Raw genomic sequence first — 19,957 nt, forward strand, 5'->3', positions numbered from 1 at the left:
AGCTCTGACCTTTGGGCTGTCTGCATGCTGAGTGATTTACAACACTGTGTCCATGTTTATATATCTGTGTGTGTGTGTGTGTGTGTGTGGTGCTGGTCCATGCTCCGCTCTCTCACTGGGTTTTTGGGTTGTGGTGGTGTGGCTTTCAGCTTTGAATGCCATCGTGCTCATCGAAACAAGTCTTTTAACTCAAATACACAGGCATGCGATTATACACACACACACACACACACACACACACACGCGCAGGAATGCACGCACACAAACACACGTATACGCACATGCACACATACATTCAGCGACTGATGATGGTTTACTATGGGAGGCTTTTATGTCCCTTCTGATGATGAGAGAAAATGCCAGCACATCGTAACCCCCCCCCCTCACACACACACACACACACACACACACACCCCCACACACACACACACACACACACACACACGCACACATCAGAACGTTCACACACTAACTGGATCAGTTATTAACTTGGAAGCAGCACACACAGGGTTCCATTCATGCCGCTTGATTTCAAAGGCCTGTGGAGGTGAAAGTTAATCCTCTGTCCCTCATTAGCCCAGGAAATACCTACCATTAAATCACTCAGTCATTTCTCTCAGCCTCACCTCCACTAGTTTCTCCTCTGATTCACACCAACCACTCAAGCCACTTTGAACCACCAGAATCCATTATTCTGGGGGGAACGTTTTCCAAAAAAAAAGCCGATCTACAAGCTTGTATAGATTGGATATTTTTGGTGCAGGAATTAGCTTTAGAGAGAAAAAAGCAGTCTAAGTCTACAGTTGCAACTCAGGTCTGTTTTTACTAAGAATTGCGCGTTGGGTGAATGTATGTATGTGCACAATCTATGTAAAGCGCTTTGGATAAAAGCGCTATATAAATGCACCATTTACCATTTATTTATTTACCATTAAGGCCTGAGGCCCATTCTACAAAATGTCTTCTAAATCCAATTTTTTTTTTGGAAAAAACCTATGTTGTTATATCAGTGGTTCTCAAACTTTTTCATGTCAAGGACCCCCAAAATGATATGCATTTGGTTGCGGACCCCCATCTCAAAATATTTTGTTCCAGGGACCCCCAGAAGGAAAGATTTGAGTTACAAATGTTTGCTTTAAAAAATATGTATTCAAAGATTTGCACAGATTTTCACGATTTTTCTAAAATAGCAGATCTACAAGCTCGTAGCTTGTAGACACAGATGCGTTCCCGGTCTTAATGGGTTAAAGGCATATAGTATGTAACATTACCCTGCAGTTTACATAATAAAACTGTAAAAAATACTTTTGACCTATCATTTCCCCTCTATACCACCAGTAGTATGGGTTGGTGTTTACCTAATCTCTCAAGAACAGATTCTGCTCTGCGTTTGAATCTGTCGGGGGGGTTCGTCATATCGCGTACGCACTGGCCTACAAGTGGGCGTGCCTTCAGATCAGGAAGCAGGCCGCGCTTTACCCAATCAAATGTCGTGGGCGGGATTTACGTGTATTCTGATCCTTCCCCACTAGAAACAAACCGAAACTCATTTAACAATAGCGTCCTCGGAGCAGACAAAACCACGGAAAGATATTAATATTTTAACTTGCTCTTTCATCATAGAAACAAGTGGGCTTATAACCAAAACGATCCATGTTCTCTGGGAGAAGTGGTGTTAGTGTTCCGTGTAGAAATATTGTTAGTGGGAATGAAAACATAGTCGCACCACCGGAAGTGAAAGGCTGAAGGCAGACCAAAACCCCGGTTTCCTTGCGTACGTGTGCTACGTCGACTTCCTCCCAGAGCCAAGTGAGATAGTCAAAAACAGCAGAGGGCGCTGTTTTTCCTTTTCATTTGGCGATGGGTTCCCAGATTGGTGTATACCTGCAGAAACACATTGCCCTCTCACTGCATTTTGGTGTTTTCACAGCTTGTTTTTGGCAGCCCAAAAACATCCCCGTCTGCTGAAACCATGACACTGTACTGCACATCAGATAGAAGCGCCCATGAACCTCTCAAAAGCTATTATTCGTTGTCAGGGGTCCCCCAGGGGTCTATGCTTGGCCCGCTCCTTTTTACCCCCCCTCTACACCGAATCTCTTCCCCCGAAAATGTGCCAATATATGAGCTTGTGTATCTGCTATGTTCACAGAACGGTGGTCTATTAATGACGGGCCCAGAATAGGGACGCTTGGGATCAAGTGGTGAAATGGCTTGTGTTATATGAAACCTGCCAATTAAATGTGTAGACATCTTGTTGAAAAACAGTATGTGGTCAATTGAGTCGAGCAGTATTTAACCCATTAAGACCGGGAACGCACCTGTGTCATTTTAAGATTTATTTGGCTATTCAAAAATAGCAGATCTACAAGCTCATAACTATGAGCTTGTAGATCTGCTATTTTTGAAAATCGAGGACAATTTGTGCAAATCTTTGAATATATATATATATGTTTAGAAGCGAACATTATTCGATCTGTGCTTCTGGGAGTCCCTGGAACAACATATTTTGAGATGGGAGTCCGTGGCCAAATACATATCATTTTGGGGGTCCTTGACATGGAAAAGTTGGAGCACCACTGATATAGCAAGCTCTCAGATGTTGAGGTATTTGTACTTTACTTGAGTATTTCCAATTTCCAATACTTTTACTTCTACTCCACTACATGTCAGAGGCAAATATTGTACTTTTACTCCATACTATTGCTTGACCACTTTAGTTTCTAGTTACTTTGTAGATTTAGCTTACAAAACATGCACGCAACTTCATCCCTTAAACTTTGGCTATTTTGCCGATCTACAAGCTCACAATGCGTTGCAATGCGACGCTTTGTGAGCTTATCTGCTATTTTCAAAGGATTTTTGTACATTTTATATATTCTACAAAACTTGTGAAATGGGACCTTCTGCATAATGAGTACTTTTACTTTTGGTACTTTAAGTACATTTTGATGCCAATACTTTTGTACTTTTACTCAAGTACATTTTGATGCCAATACTTTTGTACTTTTACTCAAGTACATTTTGAATTCTGGACTTTTACTTGTAACAGAGTATTTATATATTGTAGTATTGATACTTTTACCTAAGTAAAAAATGTGAGTACTTTTTCCACCACGGCTCCCTTCGTCCATCCATTACAGTCTATGGTTTAATGTGGTGGTTGAGGCTGGTTGAGAAGGTTTATTTTGTATTTATACTGGATTATTATACCATTATACGACTATTTAAAAAAATGGAAACGTGATGAATGCAGTGCTGCTGCCAAGGGTTTCTGTTTGTTTTTGTTGTTATGTTGCATTGCATGCCTGTGTATATATAATTTTCTTCCAAATTCATTTTCTGTGCCCCTCAGGAATACAGTTTGTTTTATTCCAGGTCAGAAACTATAACAACACAATAATATGAGTAAGGGAACATGTTGTGCATAATCCTGAGCTGAACAGCTCCCTGATGGCCACCACTCACATCTCTATGGAAATATGACTGCAAACAAACCTGCCCGGTTACTGTACACAAAGAATGATCTACTGTACCGTACCTGTGTGTTGTCACTGGGCAGAAACCTTGTATCTCACAACTTTTTATGCTTCCCCCCCCCGTAAATGTATCCCCAACTTTGTCATCAATCAATCAATCAAACTTTATTTATATAGCACATTTCATACAATCAATCAAACTTTATTTATATAGCACATTTCATACATTTCATACGTCTTCTTTAAAAAATGTCAACAGATTGACCCGCAGATCCTCCCGCAGACTGTTCCAAAGGCTTGGACAATAATAGCGAAAGGCCGCTTCTCTGTGCCTTTTTGTTCTAGCCTCTGGAATTCTACTATTACAGTGTCACTCAAAAGTAGCAAAAATAGCAGATCTACAAGCTTAAGATTTTTTTTGTTTAAGTGAATGTGTGTCTGTGGGTTATTGGATCTATTGGAACACAGGTAATTTTTTTCCCCATTTCCTGAAAAGTGACACTTTTGGACGTACAAGACTTTTACCTCACAATGACGATATTTGTGTGGGTGTGTGTGTAATGTTTATGTTTGTTTATTTCTGCCAGTGTTAATAAGGTTTTCCATGGATGCATGTGTGTGTTTATGTTCCTTGTGTTTGTGCGAGTGTGTGTTTCCACAGTGTTAAGTCTGTTTACTTGGGTGTGCATGTGTGTGAGTGTTTGATTGTTTTGATGTCTACAGTAGGTCAGCATTTACGTCAGGTTACGTGTGTGTGTGTGTGTGTGTGTGTGTGTGTGTGTGTGTGTGTGTGTGTGTGTGTGTGTGTGTGTGTGTGTGTGTGTGTGTGTGTGTGTGTGTGTGTGTGTGTGTGTGTGTGTGTGTGTGTGTGTGTGTGTGTGTGTGTGTGTGTGATTTTAGTATCGTCTTTTTGTGGGCGTTAATTTACAAAAAAACACAAACAGTTTGAATATGGTGATAGGAGGTTTCTGACCGGCAGCAACAATATGCTTCGACTAATTAGATTTACAGTAGGACAAATTTACCCCACTGCTAAAACGAGGCAGGACATTCCGCTTCACGCCGGGATCGTTTTCAGCGCTGCATTTGTACGGACTGAATGACGGGCGCATTTGAAAATTTGTGGGAAGCAACCGTCTGGCCGGAGAGACTAGCCCCGCCAGCAGTGATATGTGTTTGTGTGTGCATATGACCTAATGTGCGTGTGGTATCCTGATGAGGCAGTCGATTTGGGCTTGCTGGTAGGGGGTAGTCTAATCCAGCACGCACACCCTGGCCTTGAGTTACACTACCTTGTTGTTCCAATGACAGCCACTGACACACACACACACACACACACACACACCCCCACACACACACACACACACACACACACACACACACACACACACACACACACACACACACACACACACACACACACCCCGACGATGCATGCTGTGTTCCCTCTGATCTGGCTTTGGGATGGGTGGGGACAGATGGGTGAACAGTGGGGGTCTGGGATGTGATCACTCACAAAGTACAGACTCTCACAGACACACACACTCACAGACAGACACACACACGCACGCACAGACACACTGATCACACGCAAACACACGATAGTGGCAAACACGCAAGCCATGCAGACAGACTCACGGAATAGCCTAACCCCAGGACTTTCTCACACGCACAAACATACCCAGGGGCTGAGACAGTCACACGCAATAATTATTTACTTATAAACTCGCTTAGACTCAAACACACCCGCTCTCTCACACACACACACACACACACACACACACACACACACACACACACACACACACACACACACACAACACTGCATTTTTCTTCGCGTAAACAAGATTAGCGCTTGCACAGCAGCCAAATTATAATCTGCAAATAGGTAGGCTGACATTTTTAATTAAATTCAGTGCTCAGCTTTGATGTGGTTGCTCACTAATTCCCCAGCAGGCAAAACAAAAAGTCAGGAATAGGCAAAGAAACGTAGCGTGAACCATGTCAAATGTCGTCACTGTCGGGGCAGAAAGTAACCTTGCATGTCCATATTTCATATGCTTGTTCGTCACTTAATGCCCATGGCGAGCAGCCGATGTGCGTCGACATGTTTGCCGCCTGAGTTGGCAAGCCACGGGGGGGACGGAATAGGGTTAGCACGTGAACCAAAATGAGCGCTCCGTCGCAGCGATTGGGGCAGAGTGTTTTTTTTGCCCCCCCCTCCCTCGTATGAAATGTTCCCGTATGACATGTAGACCATTGGTTCTCAAAGTGGGTCCCAGGGGTCCTTGGCGGGGTACCAGGGGGTCCCCAGCTAAAATGAGTTAATATAGCATCACAATCATTTCAACCGTTTTAGCCATTATTGTATCCTTTGGCTCTTCAAAAATAGTAGATATACAAGCTCATAGCGCGGCACCGAGTGCCGCGCTATGAGCTTGTAGATCTGCTATTTTTGAATAATCGTGAAAATGTGCGCAAATCTTTAAATATATATATTCTTTTAGAGCCATCATTTGTAACTCAAATCTTTGCTTCTTGGGGGCTCGCTGGAACAAAATATTTTCAGATGGGGGTCCGTGGTCAAAATAAATATAATCTTTGGGGTCCTTGACATGAAAAAGTTAGAGATGTAGACCACAGCTTACACTCTCCAGTATGTCACTGAGCTGTGTACAATAAGCCTGCTCAATACTGTCTCATGCTGTCATCTGTGCGTGTTGTGTAGAATCTGCTTTGTCACATCACGATCACAGGTGTGACAATAACAGCTGTGTCTGTACCTACGGGTGTACAGAAAGTGGGTGGAATTAGTTTTTTGTGCGAGCTCCATTGTATTTGTTATTTCCAGCAAGCAAGGGCAGAAAAAAAGACAAATCAACAAAAGATATGACATGCATGTATACACATATGCATATCCATCCAGGTACAGTATAGTACATGAGTGCGTCAACATAGCAGCAAGTATACTGTACAGAACATGATATTAGACGTTACGGTGTAAAAAAGGAGTTGCGGACGAGTGTAGGAATTGAAGGCAGTGGAGGGTTACACACACACACACACACACACATACAGTACAGTAGATGGACATAAAGCACATGAAGCACATAGGGGTGCAGAGATAGCAAGATAACAAGTGTCTAGAAATGAAACTAGGTCGAGCATCATGTACCCACAGTACAGACAAGGATCACACTGGAGGAGAACACAAAGACCATAAAGCGGAGTAGACGCTATACGGCAGTGACTCTCAACCTGTGGGCCGGGGGCCGTGAGGATATTGAAAGTGGGCCCCCAAACAATTGGCAAAACACTAAGATTTTAATGATAAATTATGTAACATGAAAAAACAAAAAACAAAACATGGTATTGTTTTCTTTAAAACCTTGCGAAAATGTGTTTTCATTGTGATGCCAGTTCAAAATGTGTAAAAGAATCATTTGAAAATAGACGATCTACAAGCTCACAATGCGTCACATCGCTACGCATTGTGAGCTTGTAGATCTGCTATTCTCAAAGAGCCGAAATATATATACATAGGGCTGAAGTGGTTAATTTGTTTTGCGATAATAATCTAAGTCTAAAAAGTAACTAGTAACTAAAGTTTTCAAATAATTGTAGTCGAGTAAAAGTACAATGCCTCTTGAGGTGTAGTGGAGTAGAAGTAAAAGAACCAAAAGTTGGAAATAATCCAGTAAAGTAAAAAATACCTCAAAATGTTACTTAAAGGTAGGGTAAGTGATTTTCTTTGGTTAAAATAAGTGTTAAATAGCTCTATATTCTGATAGTACTCATTGTTATAGAGTGTTTGTTCAGTAAAAGGAGTCTCTCCAGCTCTTTATAAAACAGAAAATGCATTTTCGTTTCAGTTTCATTTCCAGTTCCATTTTATCCAATCAGGATAGAGAACTCAATCAGGATATAGATTAAACAAGTGAAATTGGAAGTGATGACACTAAGAAATGAGCAGACAAAATTGGAAATGGAACACTATAAAATGGGTACTTTCTCCTGATTGGCTGAGATTTTGACACCTACCGGAAAATGTATTTTCTGTTTATTAAAGAGCTGGAGAGACGGGGAGACTCTTGTTACTGAACAAACACTCTATGGCAATGATTACTATCAGAATATAGTGCTTTAACCTTTTAACAAAATACTTTTTGTTTTAACCAAAAAATATCACTTACCCTAGAGTTTAAGTATTACCTGAGTAAATCGATCATTATAAATGATGATAATAAACATGCTCTGAAAACGCACGTGGCCCACCCACCAGACTGCTTAACACGCTGCCGGGTTAAGTGGTCAGATGGGTGGGCCGCGAATGCTTTCGGGTTCAAGTTCAAGTGGGTCCTGATCCCGACAAAGGTTGAGAACCACTGCTACTTTGAATGGATTCCAGCACAGAAGGTGCAACAGCTGGGAAATAGACTGCGCCACATGGCTGAGTCCTCTCATTTTGTTGTTGAAAACAATCACATAAAAGACATGGGCTCTTCATGGGCTTAGCTTTGATGCTAATCAAGGCTGGAAAGTGACCTTTTCACAGTAGGCAACACTGGCTGCTAAATCCTCCAAAATTCGTCACCACCCCCTTTCACTGGCTTTAAAAGCCAACAACATTTTTAGGATTATACAGGACGTCTAAATGATGGACCATAGTAAAGAAGAATACCAGCATTTGACTGCAGTCTGTTATTTTCCCATCTTGATAATAACATATACTAATACATCTAGATAGATAGATGCTCCTCCACATCATTCTTTAAAGGTTTCATGACGTTCAGTTTTACCACACATTAAAAGTCTTTGTCATGGTCCTTCAAACGTGTATAAAAAGTTTTAACAAATAATTCCACTCCATTGATCCATGGCAGGTGTTTTTCTCTCACATTTCTAAAGCCTTTTCAACTGCAATGAAAAAAATAAATCTTTGCCTGCGGGTGTCGCTGTTGAGGGATTTTGCCTGTCAATCATCGCCTCTGCTACGCCCCCCCCAAAGGAAAGGATAGGGGAGGGGAGGGGCTAGGAGGAGAGTGGGCGGGATTAATGCGCTGTGACTTCACTGCCGAAGGGCCAAACTCAGATTACTTTTCAGCCTAATTATTCAGAAAACCCCAGACCACAGAAAATCCACTGAATGTTCAAAGTTCAGATTTTTGGGGTGTAATTGAGGTCATAAAACCCCCACAAAACATTTTTTTTTTTAAAGTGAAAATACATGTCATAGAACCTTTAAAATCCTCTATGCAAACTTACTATTGTGGTTGATTATGCCCTACAAAACATTTTATGGATGGATGGATACGCTTCCTATAATAGCTGATATTGTTTGGCCCTCCTTTTGGACATAAATACATAAAGGGTAGATAAGCATTTGTGTTGAAGGAACACACCCATGCACATTAACCTAACTCTATCCTAATCCTAGCATCTTTTTCCTCCCTTGGCTCATGGCTACTGAATGTGTTCCAGTAGCTTTATATCTTTTTCCCAGGCCGCTATGAATCTCTAGATACCTGGCAATTTCCAGGGAAAATCCAGGCAATGTGATGACATACCTCTGAAATGACAATCCTTGATTGTCTTCGGTTTAGAACTATGTGTCTGTTTTGTATCTGTCTTGTGAAATCCTCAGTGTTAATCTAAGCACTTATGCCTGATTCCTACTTAATCGTACAACGGTGTCACGTGGAAAAAAATTGCCCGTCGGCTATTTTTGAGAGAAGTTTGAAAATGTTTCCAACATATCATACAAAAATGTCATACAAAAATAGTGAAAATAGCCGTTCTACAAGCTCACAATGTGTCGCATCGCGACACGTTGTGAGCTTGTAGATCGGCTATTTTCACTATTTTAAGTCATTTTTTTTTTATTATTTAAAAAAATATGGTTTTGGACATATAGTCCAGTTCTATATGTCCAAAAAAGAAGGTTCGTTCAAATTTTCGGGGGATTAGGAGAACTATACATTTTTGGAAACTTCAGAGTATAACAAATCAGAAAATCCATGATTCCATTTGCGCAGAAGCCAATTTGGTGGCCATCTTGGACTTTGCAAAATGGCGACCTTTGAATATTCGTTTTTCAATATCTCGACTTCTAGATTACGTAGGCTCTGGATTCTAGTGGCTAAATCTACATTTTTAGGGTCAGGAAATCCAATGGTGCTAATTAAAAATATTTACAAATGATCAATGGCACAGATTTGGGTCATAATCCTTGATTTTGGGGAAAATGTAATATTCGTTTTTCCACTATTTTGACTTCTAGATTACATAGGATCATGATTCCAGTGGCTAAATCTACATTTTGAGGGTTATACTGTGTGCAACAGGTGTGTGATCACACCTAATCCTGAGTCCAATTAGTTTTACTCAGGCCAGGTGCCATCACCCATCCCTCAGCCTCGGCCTCTCAGCTATAAAAGGTTGATTTGAGTGAAGGCAAAAAAGCTAAAGTGATGATCCATACTGCACGTGATCAGTTAGACCCTCTCTCCACCTGGAAGATGGACAGCACATTTAACATGTGCTGGTGCATTTATTGAGAAAACTGTGTTTTGGAAGTATGTACGTTTTTGTCTTCTCATTTTGATAATTCTTTACCTTGATCTTCTCTATGAATTAATCTGTTGACATCTAAGTAACACGGTTAGCATGTCAATATAAGATGATTGTGCAAGCTTGACACAACACATGACTGCAACAACCGTTTGGCAGTTGGTGAACATCCTACTGTCATCTCTGAGAAGGTTGTGCAGTTGTTGGATGCCAGGCCTGACTTGAAGCGCACAGTTGTCCCCAGACTTGGTGAACTGCATGCCGTCATGGCTGCTCTGAGAGCTCTTGGATCCTCCATAGAGAATTCAGGCATAGATGATGCCTGGATAGAAGCTGACGTCTATGGTGCAGCAACAACGAGGCAGATCCTCAAATGCACACACTATAAGCGTTGTCTTCGGGCCCACATCTACTCATATGTAGCACTGTATGAACTGGTACTGGAGGAATTCTTCAGGGAGAACCCTGAGCTGAAAGACGTTTGCTGGCAGACAACAGAAAAAGTAGAAGCAGCCGTCTCTATGGAGGACAAATCTGCAAAGGCTGAATCTACCAAGCAGGCGAACGCTACCCTTCTGGAAGCCTTGGGCACTGCTGAAGTGGAGAAAGCTTTCAAAGAGTGGGAAGCACAGAAAGCACAAAATGCCATGTTCAGGTCCATCATGAACTACCTGAAGAGAGTGGAGACAGTCCTGTTCTTTGAAGCTGCATCTCGGCACTACATCTGCAAGCTGTAGAAGCACTCAGCAAGATGTTCTTTGCTTTTGACCGGATCATATACAAGCGACTTTGGCCCAGATATATTGCTGATATGCATGACCTCAGAACCAATCATCCTGAGACCTGGAAGGAACTTGCAGGAAGTAATCTGTCAGTCACCAAAAATGACATTCCATTCGTGTCAATAGGTGCAGACCATGCATGTGAACATCTCAACAAGCAGATGAAGGCTCAATCTGGACTTATTGGAATCTCCAACAATGCCAACGCTAGACAGAGATTCTTCGTGGCTACACCTGAACTGTCACGTCTGTCGAGGGAGTTCAAGAGTCAGTTTGGCATTGGGACAGCCACTGTAAACGTTGAAGCCGCTGTAAACATGGAAGCACGATGATGACGTCAGTAGCACGTTGATTCTTCAGCATGCTTCCTCGGCCGCTGTAAACACGGGCGCGTGTTGATGACGTCAGTAGTGAGTCGTCATTGCCATGACTACCCCTGACTGTACTCTAGGACGTATGACACTGCAGACAGGTTTTTCGAGTCTCACTTTTACTACAACATACTCTCCTTTCTCTTCATATCCTCAGCATAATTTATGTATGTATGTGTGTGTGTACTGTATGTGTGTGTGTGTATGTGTGTGTGTAGTTGTACGTGTGTGTATGTGTACGTATGTGTGTGCATGTGTGTGTAGGTATGTATGTACATGTGTGTATGTGTATGTATGTGTGTGTATGTATGTGTGTGTGTATGTGTATATATGTGTATATATGTATATATATGTATATGTGTGTATGTATATATATACATATATTTATATTATTATTCTATGTATATATGTATTTGTTCTTCTCTTTCCGTTGTATTTTGCCTCTTGTTTTTGTGAGATTCGATCTCTCTGTCTCTGTCTCTCTCTCTCTCTCTCGCTTTCTATCTATATTTTTATGTACTGTATGTGTATGTGTGCATGTGCATGTGCATGTGCATGTGCATGTGCATGTGCATGTGCATGTACGTGTGTATGTATGTATGTATGCATGTATATGTGTATATATATATATATCTTTCTCATCCTGGAAATGTGGTCAACATATTATGTGGTCAACATTATAGTCATTTCTTCTTTCTTCTTTTTCCCCTCTTTTTTTCTTTTTTCTCTTCTTTTTTTCTCTTCTCTTTTTCTGTCTCGGTCTCAACACTCTCTTAGATGACATTCGATGATTGTGGTTTCTTTCTCTCTTCCTCTCTGTCTCTCATATCTATTTTTATTATTAATTATTATTATTATTTTGTTCTCATCTCTTGGCTAGGGAAATGTGGCTAACGCCAGGCTATTCTCCCAAATCCTTGGGCCTATGGGTTTAAGGTTAAATGGGGTGGCCTTGGGTTATTTTTGTTCTTTGTTTTTTCTGTCACCTTTTCTTTTTGTCTATGTGTTTGTTTATGTTCTTTGTCTGTTCGTCTTGTCTATACATGTATGCTCTGTATATGTGATTAGCACAGTATCATTTGTGATCCATGCTCTATATTGGTTTAGTGACAGTATTCTTTTCATAAACATCAAGTGTCAATCTGGATAGTGTAAAAGGACTTAAAATAATTCATTTAAATATCAATAGCCTTCGTACAAAAATCTCTTTACTTCGTCCATGGGTTGAACTGTACAAACCTAACATTATAACCTTGTCTGAAACTTTGCTTACCAGTAGAATATCCAATAATGAAATTAAACTTACAAATTATGTCTTATATAGAGCAGACAGGGGGACTAAGGGAGGAGGTTTAGCCACGTACGTATCAAATAATCTGGCTTCTGAACTAATTACACCTAATGTGGAACCTTCTCACTTTGAGAGTATTTTTATAAAAGTAACTCTGCATGAAAATAAATATATCACTATAGGAAATATTTATAGACCTCCTTCCTCACCTGCTGAATCTTTTAATTGTATGGCCTCCACCATAAACTCCATTACTAATAAAAATGAACTGATACTTTTGGGAGACTTTAATAAAAACTGGCTTGATAAATCATCTAGCAAACAAAAAAGCATATTTGGTAATTTGAATTTAAGTCAGCTAATCAATGAACCTACTCGCGTGACACCTACTTGTCAATCTTTAATTGACTGGATACTGGTGTCACATCCAGATAGAATCTTAAAATCAGGGGTAATGTCCGATTGTCTCAGTGACCACTCAATAGTGTACTGTATTTGGAAAATTAAGCTCCCTAAATTACCACCTAAATTTATTAAAATCAGACAATATAAGAAAATGAACATCGACCAATATATTAATGACTTGATTGCTATCAACTGGGATAGGTATCAATTAATACCAAATGCTCATAGTGCCTGGGACTTCTTTTACTCTGAATTTATTAAAGTCATAGATAAGCATGCTCCCTATAAAAATATAAAAGTCAAAGGAAGGCATCTTCCCTGGATAACCTCTGACCTCATAGGTCTTTTCAGGCAGAGAGACAATGCTTGGGCTGTATTTCGCAAGTCCAAGGATCCTACTGACTGGGAAAATTACAGGCAGTTGAGAAACAAGTGCAAAACTTTGACCAGAAATGCAGAAGCCAATTATTATAGAGAATCTCTTACTCGCGATTTTAAAAATCCCAAGAAATTCTGGAAGAAAATAAAAGACTTAACTGGTTCTAATAAAAATACATCCTCTAACCAATTAAGAGTCAACAATGTCATATTACACAATCCGAATTTAGTTGCCGATGCATTTAACCAGCATTTTTCTTCCGTCTCTTCTCCCACGATGCATGATCCCTACATTGCTGGTAACAACCTTCAGCCCTGTAACAGCTCCTTCTCCTTTAGGAAAATAACACCTACCGAGGTCCAGGCTGCCATTAATAATATGAAAGTGAGTAGTGGTCCCGGGTTAGATGGCATAGAAAACAAATTTCTAATTTTAGCATCACACATTATCAGCTATCCACTCTGTGATCTTTTCAATTTGTCATTGACTAATTTTGAAATACCTTCTATCTGGAAGTGGTCCCGTATCACCCCTTTACACAAAGGGGGAGATTGCTAATAACTATCGGCCAATATCAATTATCTGCTCTACTGTTAAAATATTTGAAAAGTTAATTTATAACCAATTATCACATTATCTAGATGAACACAATATATTATCACCTTATCAATCTGGCTTTCGCTCTAATCACTCCACAACTACAGCGCTACTAAAACTAACCAGTGATATTTTCTCGGCATCTAACAAGAGCAATTTAACAGGGGCTATTTTTATTGATTTGAGCAAGGCTTTTGATCTCGTTGACCATTACCTCCTTTTAGATAAGTTATACTCTGTAGGTCTTTCAAGGAATGCTTTATTATGGTTTAATGCCTATCTTCACAATAGGAAACAATGTGTCGTAATTCAAGGATGCAAATCTGATCTCCTAGTCCAGCAAAGAGGTGTGCCACAGGGCTCTACTCTTGGTCCACTTCTTTTTTCTCTTTTTATTAACGACCTCCCTTCAATTATCTCAGAATGTAGTTTTCAACTCTATGCCGATGATACAGTAATATATACCTCCAAGCCCACCCTATTACACATTGAATCAGCTCTGCAATCAGATTTTAACTCCTTACAACATTGGCTAGCTTCTAATAAATTATTACTCAACAAAAGCAAATCATATACAATGATTTTCGGTACTCGGCAATGCATTAAATCCAAATCTCAATCTCATTCATGTGCTATTTACAGCTCGGATGGTACACCTCTGCAACGAGTTGAACACACAAAATACCTAGGTGTCTGGTTGGACTCAGAATTATCATTCAAGTGCCACATTGATAACATTGTGAGGAAAATAAATCTCAGTATTGGTATTCTATACCGTTCCAGGAACTATCTTACATTTTCTGTTAGAAAGAAACTTGTACTTCAACTAATTTTACCAATAATGGATTATGCAGATGTTGTATATCAGGTAGCATCCAAAACCAATCTTATTCCTCTCAATACAGTTTACAATAAATTATGCAGATTTGTTCTTGGATGTTCTTTCACAACTCATCATTGTTTAATGTATGAAAGTCTGAATCTGCCCTCTCCCTCTGTAAGAAGACAGCGCCACTGGTTACAATTTATCTTCAAATGTATTCATTTCAAATACCCACAATATCTAAAACAATACATGAATCAATTTTCCTCCAATTATCACTTGAGGCATTCCAGCCAACTCTACTTTACTGTTCCCACTTTTTCAAAATCAACAGCCAAGAAAGCCTTTATGTTTAAAGCGCCTTCAGATTGGAATAACCTACCGGCAAATATTCGTTCCATTTCATCTCATTATCTGTTCAAAAATACACTGTCTTCTTACTTTGAGAATGTATGTACATGTCTATAACTATTTCATAACTATAACACTGTCATATAACCTCTATTAATCACTCCAAATATACTGACATTCACGATATTGTTCTGTCTGTGTTGACTTAATGATCCATTCTTATGCTTTACATGTTCTGTTGTTTCATGTGTTTGTCCTGTCTGTCTGTCTGTCCTGTTCTGTTGTGGCTCCTGTCATCTGTCTTGTTGTTTACTTGTTTTGTCATATCTGATATTGTTTGTTGAATTGGTTGTTGTAATTGCTTGTTGTTTAATGTTTTGTTTTCCCCTCTGCTTTGTTTTTGTTTTGTTTTGTTTTGTTTTTGTTTTGTTTTAGTTTTAGTTTTTGGAAAATGTCTATACAGTGTATCATGTACCTAGGATCCCCTCTAAAACGAGATGCTACATCTCAAGGGGCTATTCCTAATAAAGAATTTCAATAATAAAAAAGCTGGCAAGAACACAGAACATCCTGAACTAGTACTACTACTCCTAGTACTAGACAGTCCAGGACTACTACTCCTGGACTGTCAAGATACATTGGCTAGTGACAGCAATGATGATAGTGAGGATGATGTATAGACTGGTCTAGTTTGTGTTTGTGTAAATAAATGACGCAACCTTGTGTCAATGAGAGAAATCATCTGTCTCTGTCTCTTCAGATAATCATATATTACAATTCTAGATTGTTACATAAATATGTGCTATTGATCCCTGATTTTAATTAGCACCATTGGATTTCCTGAAAATTCTAGATTTAACCACTTGAATCATGATCCTATGTAATCTAGAAGTCAAAATAGTGGAAAAACGATATTTTTCCCCCCCCGCAAAATTAAGGATTATGACCCAAATCTGTGCCATTGATCATTTGTAAGTATTTTTAATTAGCACCATTGGATTTCCTGACCATAAAAAATTAGATTTAGCCACTAGAATCCAGATCCTACGTTATCTAGAAGTCGAGATATTGAAAAACGAATATTCAAAGGTCGCCATTTTGCAAAATCCAAGATGGCCACCATATTGGCTTCTGCGCAAATGGAATCATGGATTTTCTGATTTGTTATACTCTGAAGTTTCCAAAAATGTATAGTTTTCCTAATCCCCCAAAAATGTGAACGAAATTATATATAGAACTGGACTAATACAAGGTTTTCACCCGACAGCAGCGATATATGTATTGTGTTCTCTGTATCTCTATCCCCCTCCTGTCTGGGCTAATGGCCTGGATGTTTACATGTCCAGCAGTGACACATGCATACTCAATGGATATCACTCTCAAAAATGGATTGCTCCTGTCTGGAATCAATCAGGCTGAAAGTCAGCAGCTTCTGAAGAGCAACGGTGAATCACCACTGTCTGGTCTCTGCTGTACGATGATGCCCGTAGCTCCAAACCTCCCCGCTTATAAATCAGCCGCTTCTGTCAGCAGCCAAGAGCTTCAGAAAATACCTCTTAGAATTTCTCAACACTTGACAAAATGTCAAAGGTTTAGTCAACAAAGCCTTGAAATGGTTATGGATGGTTCTGTACGTGTCATTGCTTACTCATAGTGGACCAGAAACTCTCTGGTTCTGTTCAGTATTACATTTGGCCTTTGATGTGGTGCTTGTGTGCGCCATATGCAAATGATAATGCATCCATAACTAGGTAGATTGATTACTTTCATAACTAGAAAGTAACTAAGTACTATTTACTCAAGTACTGTACTTAAGTAAAATTCTAGGTATTTGTACTTTACCAGAGTATTTCCAATTTTCAATACTTTTACTTCTACTGTAACTCCACTACATATCGGATGTAGTATGGTACTTTTACTTCACTACATTTATTTGAACATTTTACTAGTTACTTTGTAGATTTTGATTATTATGACAAAACATACATTAACCACTTCCGCCCTATATTACATTTCGGCCATTTGAAAATAGCCGATCTACAAGCTCACAATGTGTCGCATCACGACGCATTGTGAGCTTGTAGATCTGCTGTTTTCCAAAGATTTTTATACATTTGTAAACTTGTGAAATGGGACATTCTGCACAATGAATACTTTTACTTTTGGTACTTTAAGTATAAAGTACCAAAGTACTATTATTTCTACATTGCAGTATTGATACTTTTACTTACTGTAAGTAACAAATGTGAGTACTTTTTCCACCACTGCTGCACATTAAACATCCTACATCCCCCACTAGCGTGCCCCCGGAGAGTCAATCAATGGCGCTCCGTCAGCAAGCTGGGGGTGTCTTCCCCTGCGCCCCCTCCCCCTTCTTTCTGTAACTATACCTATTGTTGCTTTTGCTGTTGTTGATGCTATCTATGTATTGTATCGTATGTATTGTATGTCTTGATGATGAATTGAGTACATATAGGACCACAATGGCCCCCAAGGGCTTTATGTGGTATCCTTTTAGCAGAGCATGTTAAATTGTACTTGCCGTACTGTTGACAACGTTCTTTTGTTTTTTTTAATAACTTTATTTATAGGATTTAGTATAAAGACATACAACCCCACACATACCCCACCCTCCCCGTTTCCCTCACAAAAAAAACAACAATAATTATAAATGGGGGAGGAAAAAAGAAAAAGAGGAGTAATAAATAATTAAACATAAAGTTGGAATTAGAATGAACTCATTGAGTGCCATTCACGTGTTTCACGTGTTTTACCGCTATGGTGCAACGTGCCAATCACGTGTTTCACGTGTTTTTGAAAAAATTGTAAAAAACAAAACAAGATATCATTATATGAAGATTTGCAGCTCCATCCACTCCTTGTTTAACTTATAACTGAAAAAGTCTGTATCTCGCTTCCTAAGCACTTTTCTTTTACTTTAAAAGTGTGTTTAAAAAAACGCACTGGCCAGAAATAGCCAGAAATAATTCTGGCACTCAGTGAGTTAAAATAGTCATACAAATAAAATGGTAAAATTAACCTTAGTAAGATTAAGGGGGTTTAGTGTATTCAAACCAGACGTTAACCAGACAATAGTACAATTGATTTGATATATATAGGTTACCACACATCCAAGTATCTCTGTAAACATGATGAATTACAGTCAGATCAAGAGTGTCCATCTTTTTTTTTTAAACCTGCAGTAAACAGGAGCAAAACATTAAAAAAAAGACATATGATAGGAACAACACTTATTCCAGTTAAAATACAGTATCACTTCCAGTAATTGTAGAAAAAGATATGTTGTCAACGTTTTAATAAAACATTCAATCAATCAAAAAAACGAATTTCTTATTTAATTCTGAGAGTATAATATACTCTCAGAATTAAATTAGAAATTCACGGAAGGGTCCATTTGAGTTCAGTTTTACGTTCTGAGTTAAAAGTTAAATTAAGACTGAGGATGTTTTACTGTGTGGAGTGGGGGTCTGGGGGAGGGGGGCCTCCGTCTCTTTATATCAATTACCTTGGGAGACTCACTTTAATGTTTCATCTCACTTTATTGCATTGTGATGGCCTCCTCATCTTTATCATTAAGATTGCATTATCTATAAGCCCAGCCTCCTCCCAGGGGATCTGTGACTCATTGTGTTTGGCTCTAGTCCTCTAATGAGGGAAAATAATTCCAATCTCTTTGCCCTCCATGGTCTCTCTTTTGACCCCTGACTTCTCCTGTTGTTTTCCCTCCTCCTTCTCTCGGGGTGCGTGTGCGTGTGCGTGTGCGTGCGTGCGTGTGTGTGTGTGTGTGTGTGTGTGTGTGTGTGTGTGTGTGTGTGTGTGTAGGCTGGCACAAGCTCTGTCTGAGAAGGAGGAGGCGCAACACGTCCTGGGAACTGAGGTGGAGCGATGCCAAGTTGTCAGGTAAAGCAAACCATACAATAGTGACGTATGAGAGAGAGTTTCCTTGTTAGGAAAGGTAGTCAAAATAATGATGTATTGTGTTTTGGATCCTTTGTGACGTCTCTTTTTTTAAGAGACGTCAAAAGACGTCATTGGCGGTGTCGGCTTACTAAAAACAGCCGTCAAAAGGCGTCATTGGCAGGGAATGAGTTAAAGTGGCACTATGTAACTTTTTTTTAATGAATACAATTTAATTGTGTCCAATCTGTATAGAGCATGTTAATACAATATAACTTATACAATTGGGGTGGTTGTATTTTGTCTCCCTTCTCCTATCTTCTATCTCCTGTCTCCTATTGAGACATTAAGATCGTGTCAAAGGTCATGTCTCACCTAGACACAGGATCTGACACGAATTTTGACAAGATTCAATTTATCCCCTGAGCAAGCAGGCAGGCTCTATTGGCTCAATGGTAAACATGTCAGCACCTGCTGTGCAGGAAACCGGGTTCAAATCCGGGGTATATGAGGAAAGTGACATAGTGGTGCCCTGTATGGGTGAAATTACATTTGGCTGTAAAGGCCCCTCAATATTTGATAAACATTTGGGGTGGATTGAATGATGCCTTTTTGATGTTTGGCATTTTTGTCAAATAAGCCCCTACCACACATTTTGAAGGCAGCTACAGCCAATCAGTATGGAATATAAAAAAGCATTATGATACAAGTTTATCACATGACTCCAAAGATAATGTGTAGTGATTTGTATGAGTTTTCGACAAAGATTTTCAGTAGGAGTAGTAGAATAAATTGTGTTTTTAAGAAAATGGTAAATGGTGGAAAATCTATTTTGAATCCTGCATGGGGAAAAACATTTTGATTGTACGACCTATGGTTCAAGAGTAATTGGCCAAAAGGTAATCTCTCAAGAACAGATTCTGCTCTGCGTTGGAATCTGTCGTGAAGGCTCGTCATAACATGTACGCACTGGGCTACAAGTGGGCGTGCC

General features: G+C 39.5%; 1 protein-coding gene across 1 annotated transcript in view; it reads left to right on the top strand.

Annotated features, from left to right (window-relative positions):
- Positions 1–19,957, top strand: part of lekr1 (Leucine-, glutamate- and lysine-rich protein 1) — a gene marked incomplete at both ends in the record, with an annotated part of 195,365 nt that overhangs the window by 79,820 nt on the left and 95,588 nt on the right. The window contains one exon of the mRNA XM_080429093.1: positions 18,892–18,969. Coding sequence (XP_080285219.1) covers positions 18,892–18,969 — 78 coding nt within the window. The remainder of the gene's footprint in view (positions 1–18,891; positions 18,970–19,957) is intronic.

This window comes from Gymnoscopelus braueri (assembly GCF_963280865.1).
Source record: "Gymnoscopelus braueri genome assembly, chromosome: 5".
Lineage (NCBI taxonomy): Eukaryota > Metazoa > Chordata > Actinopteri > Myctophiformes > Myctophidae > Gymnoscopelus > Gymnoscopelus braueri.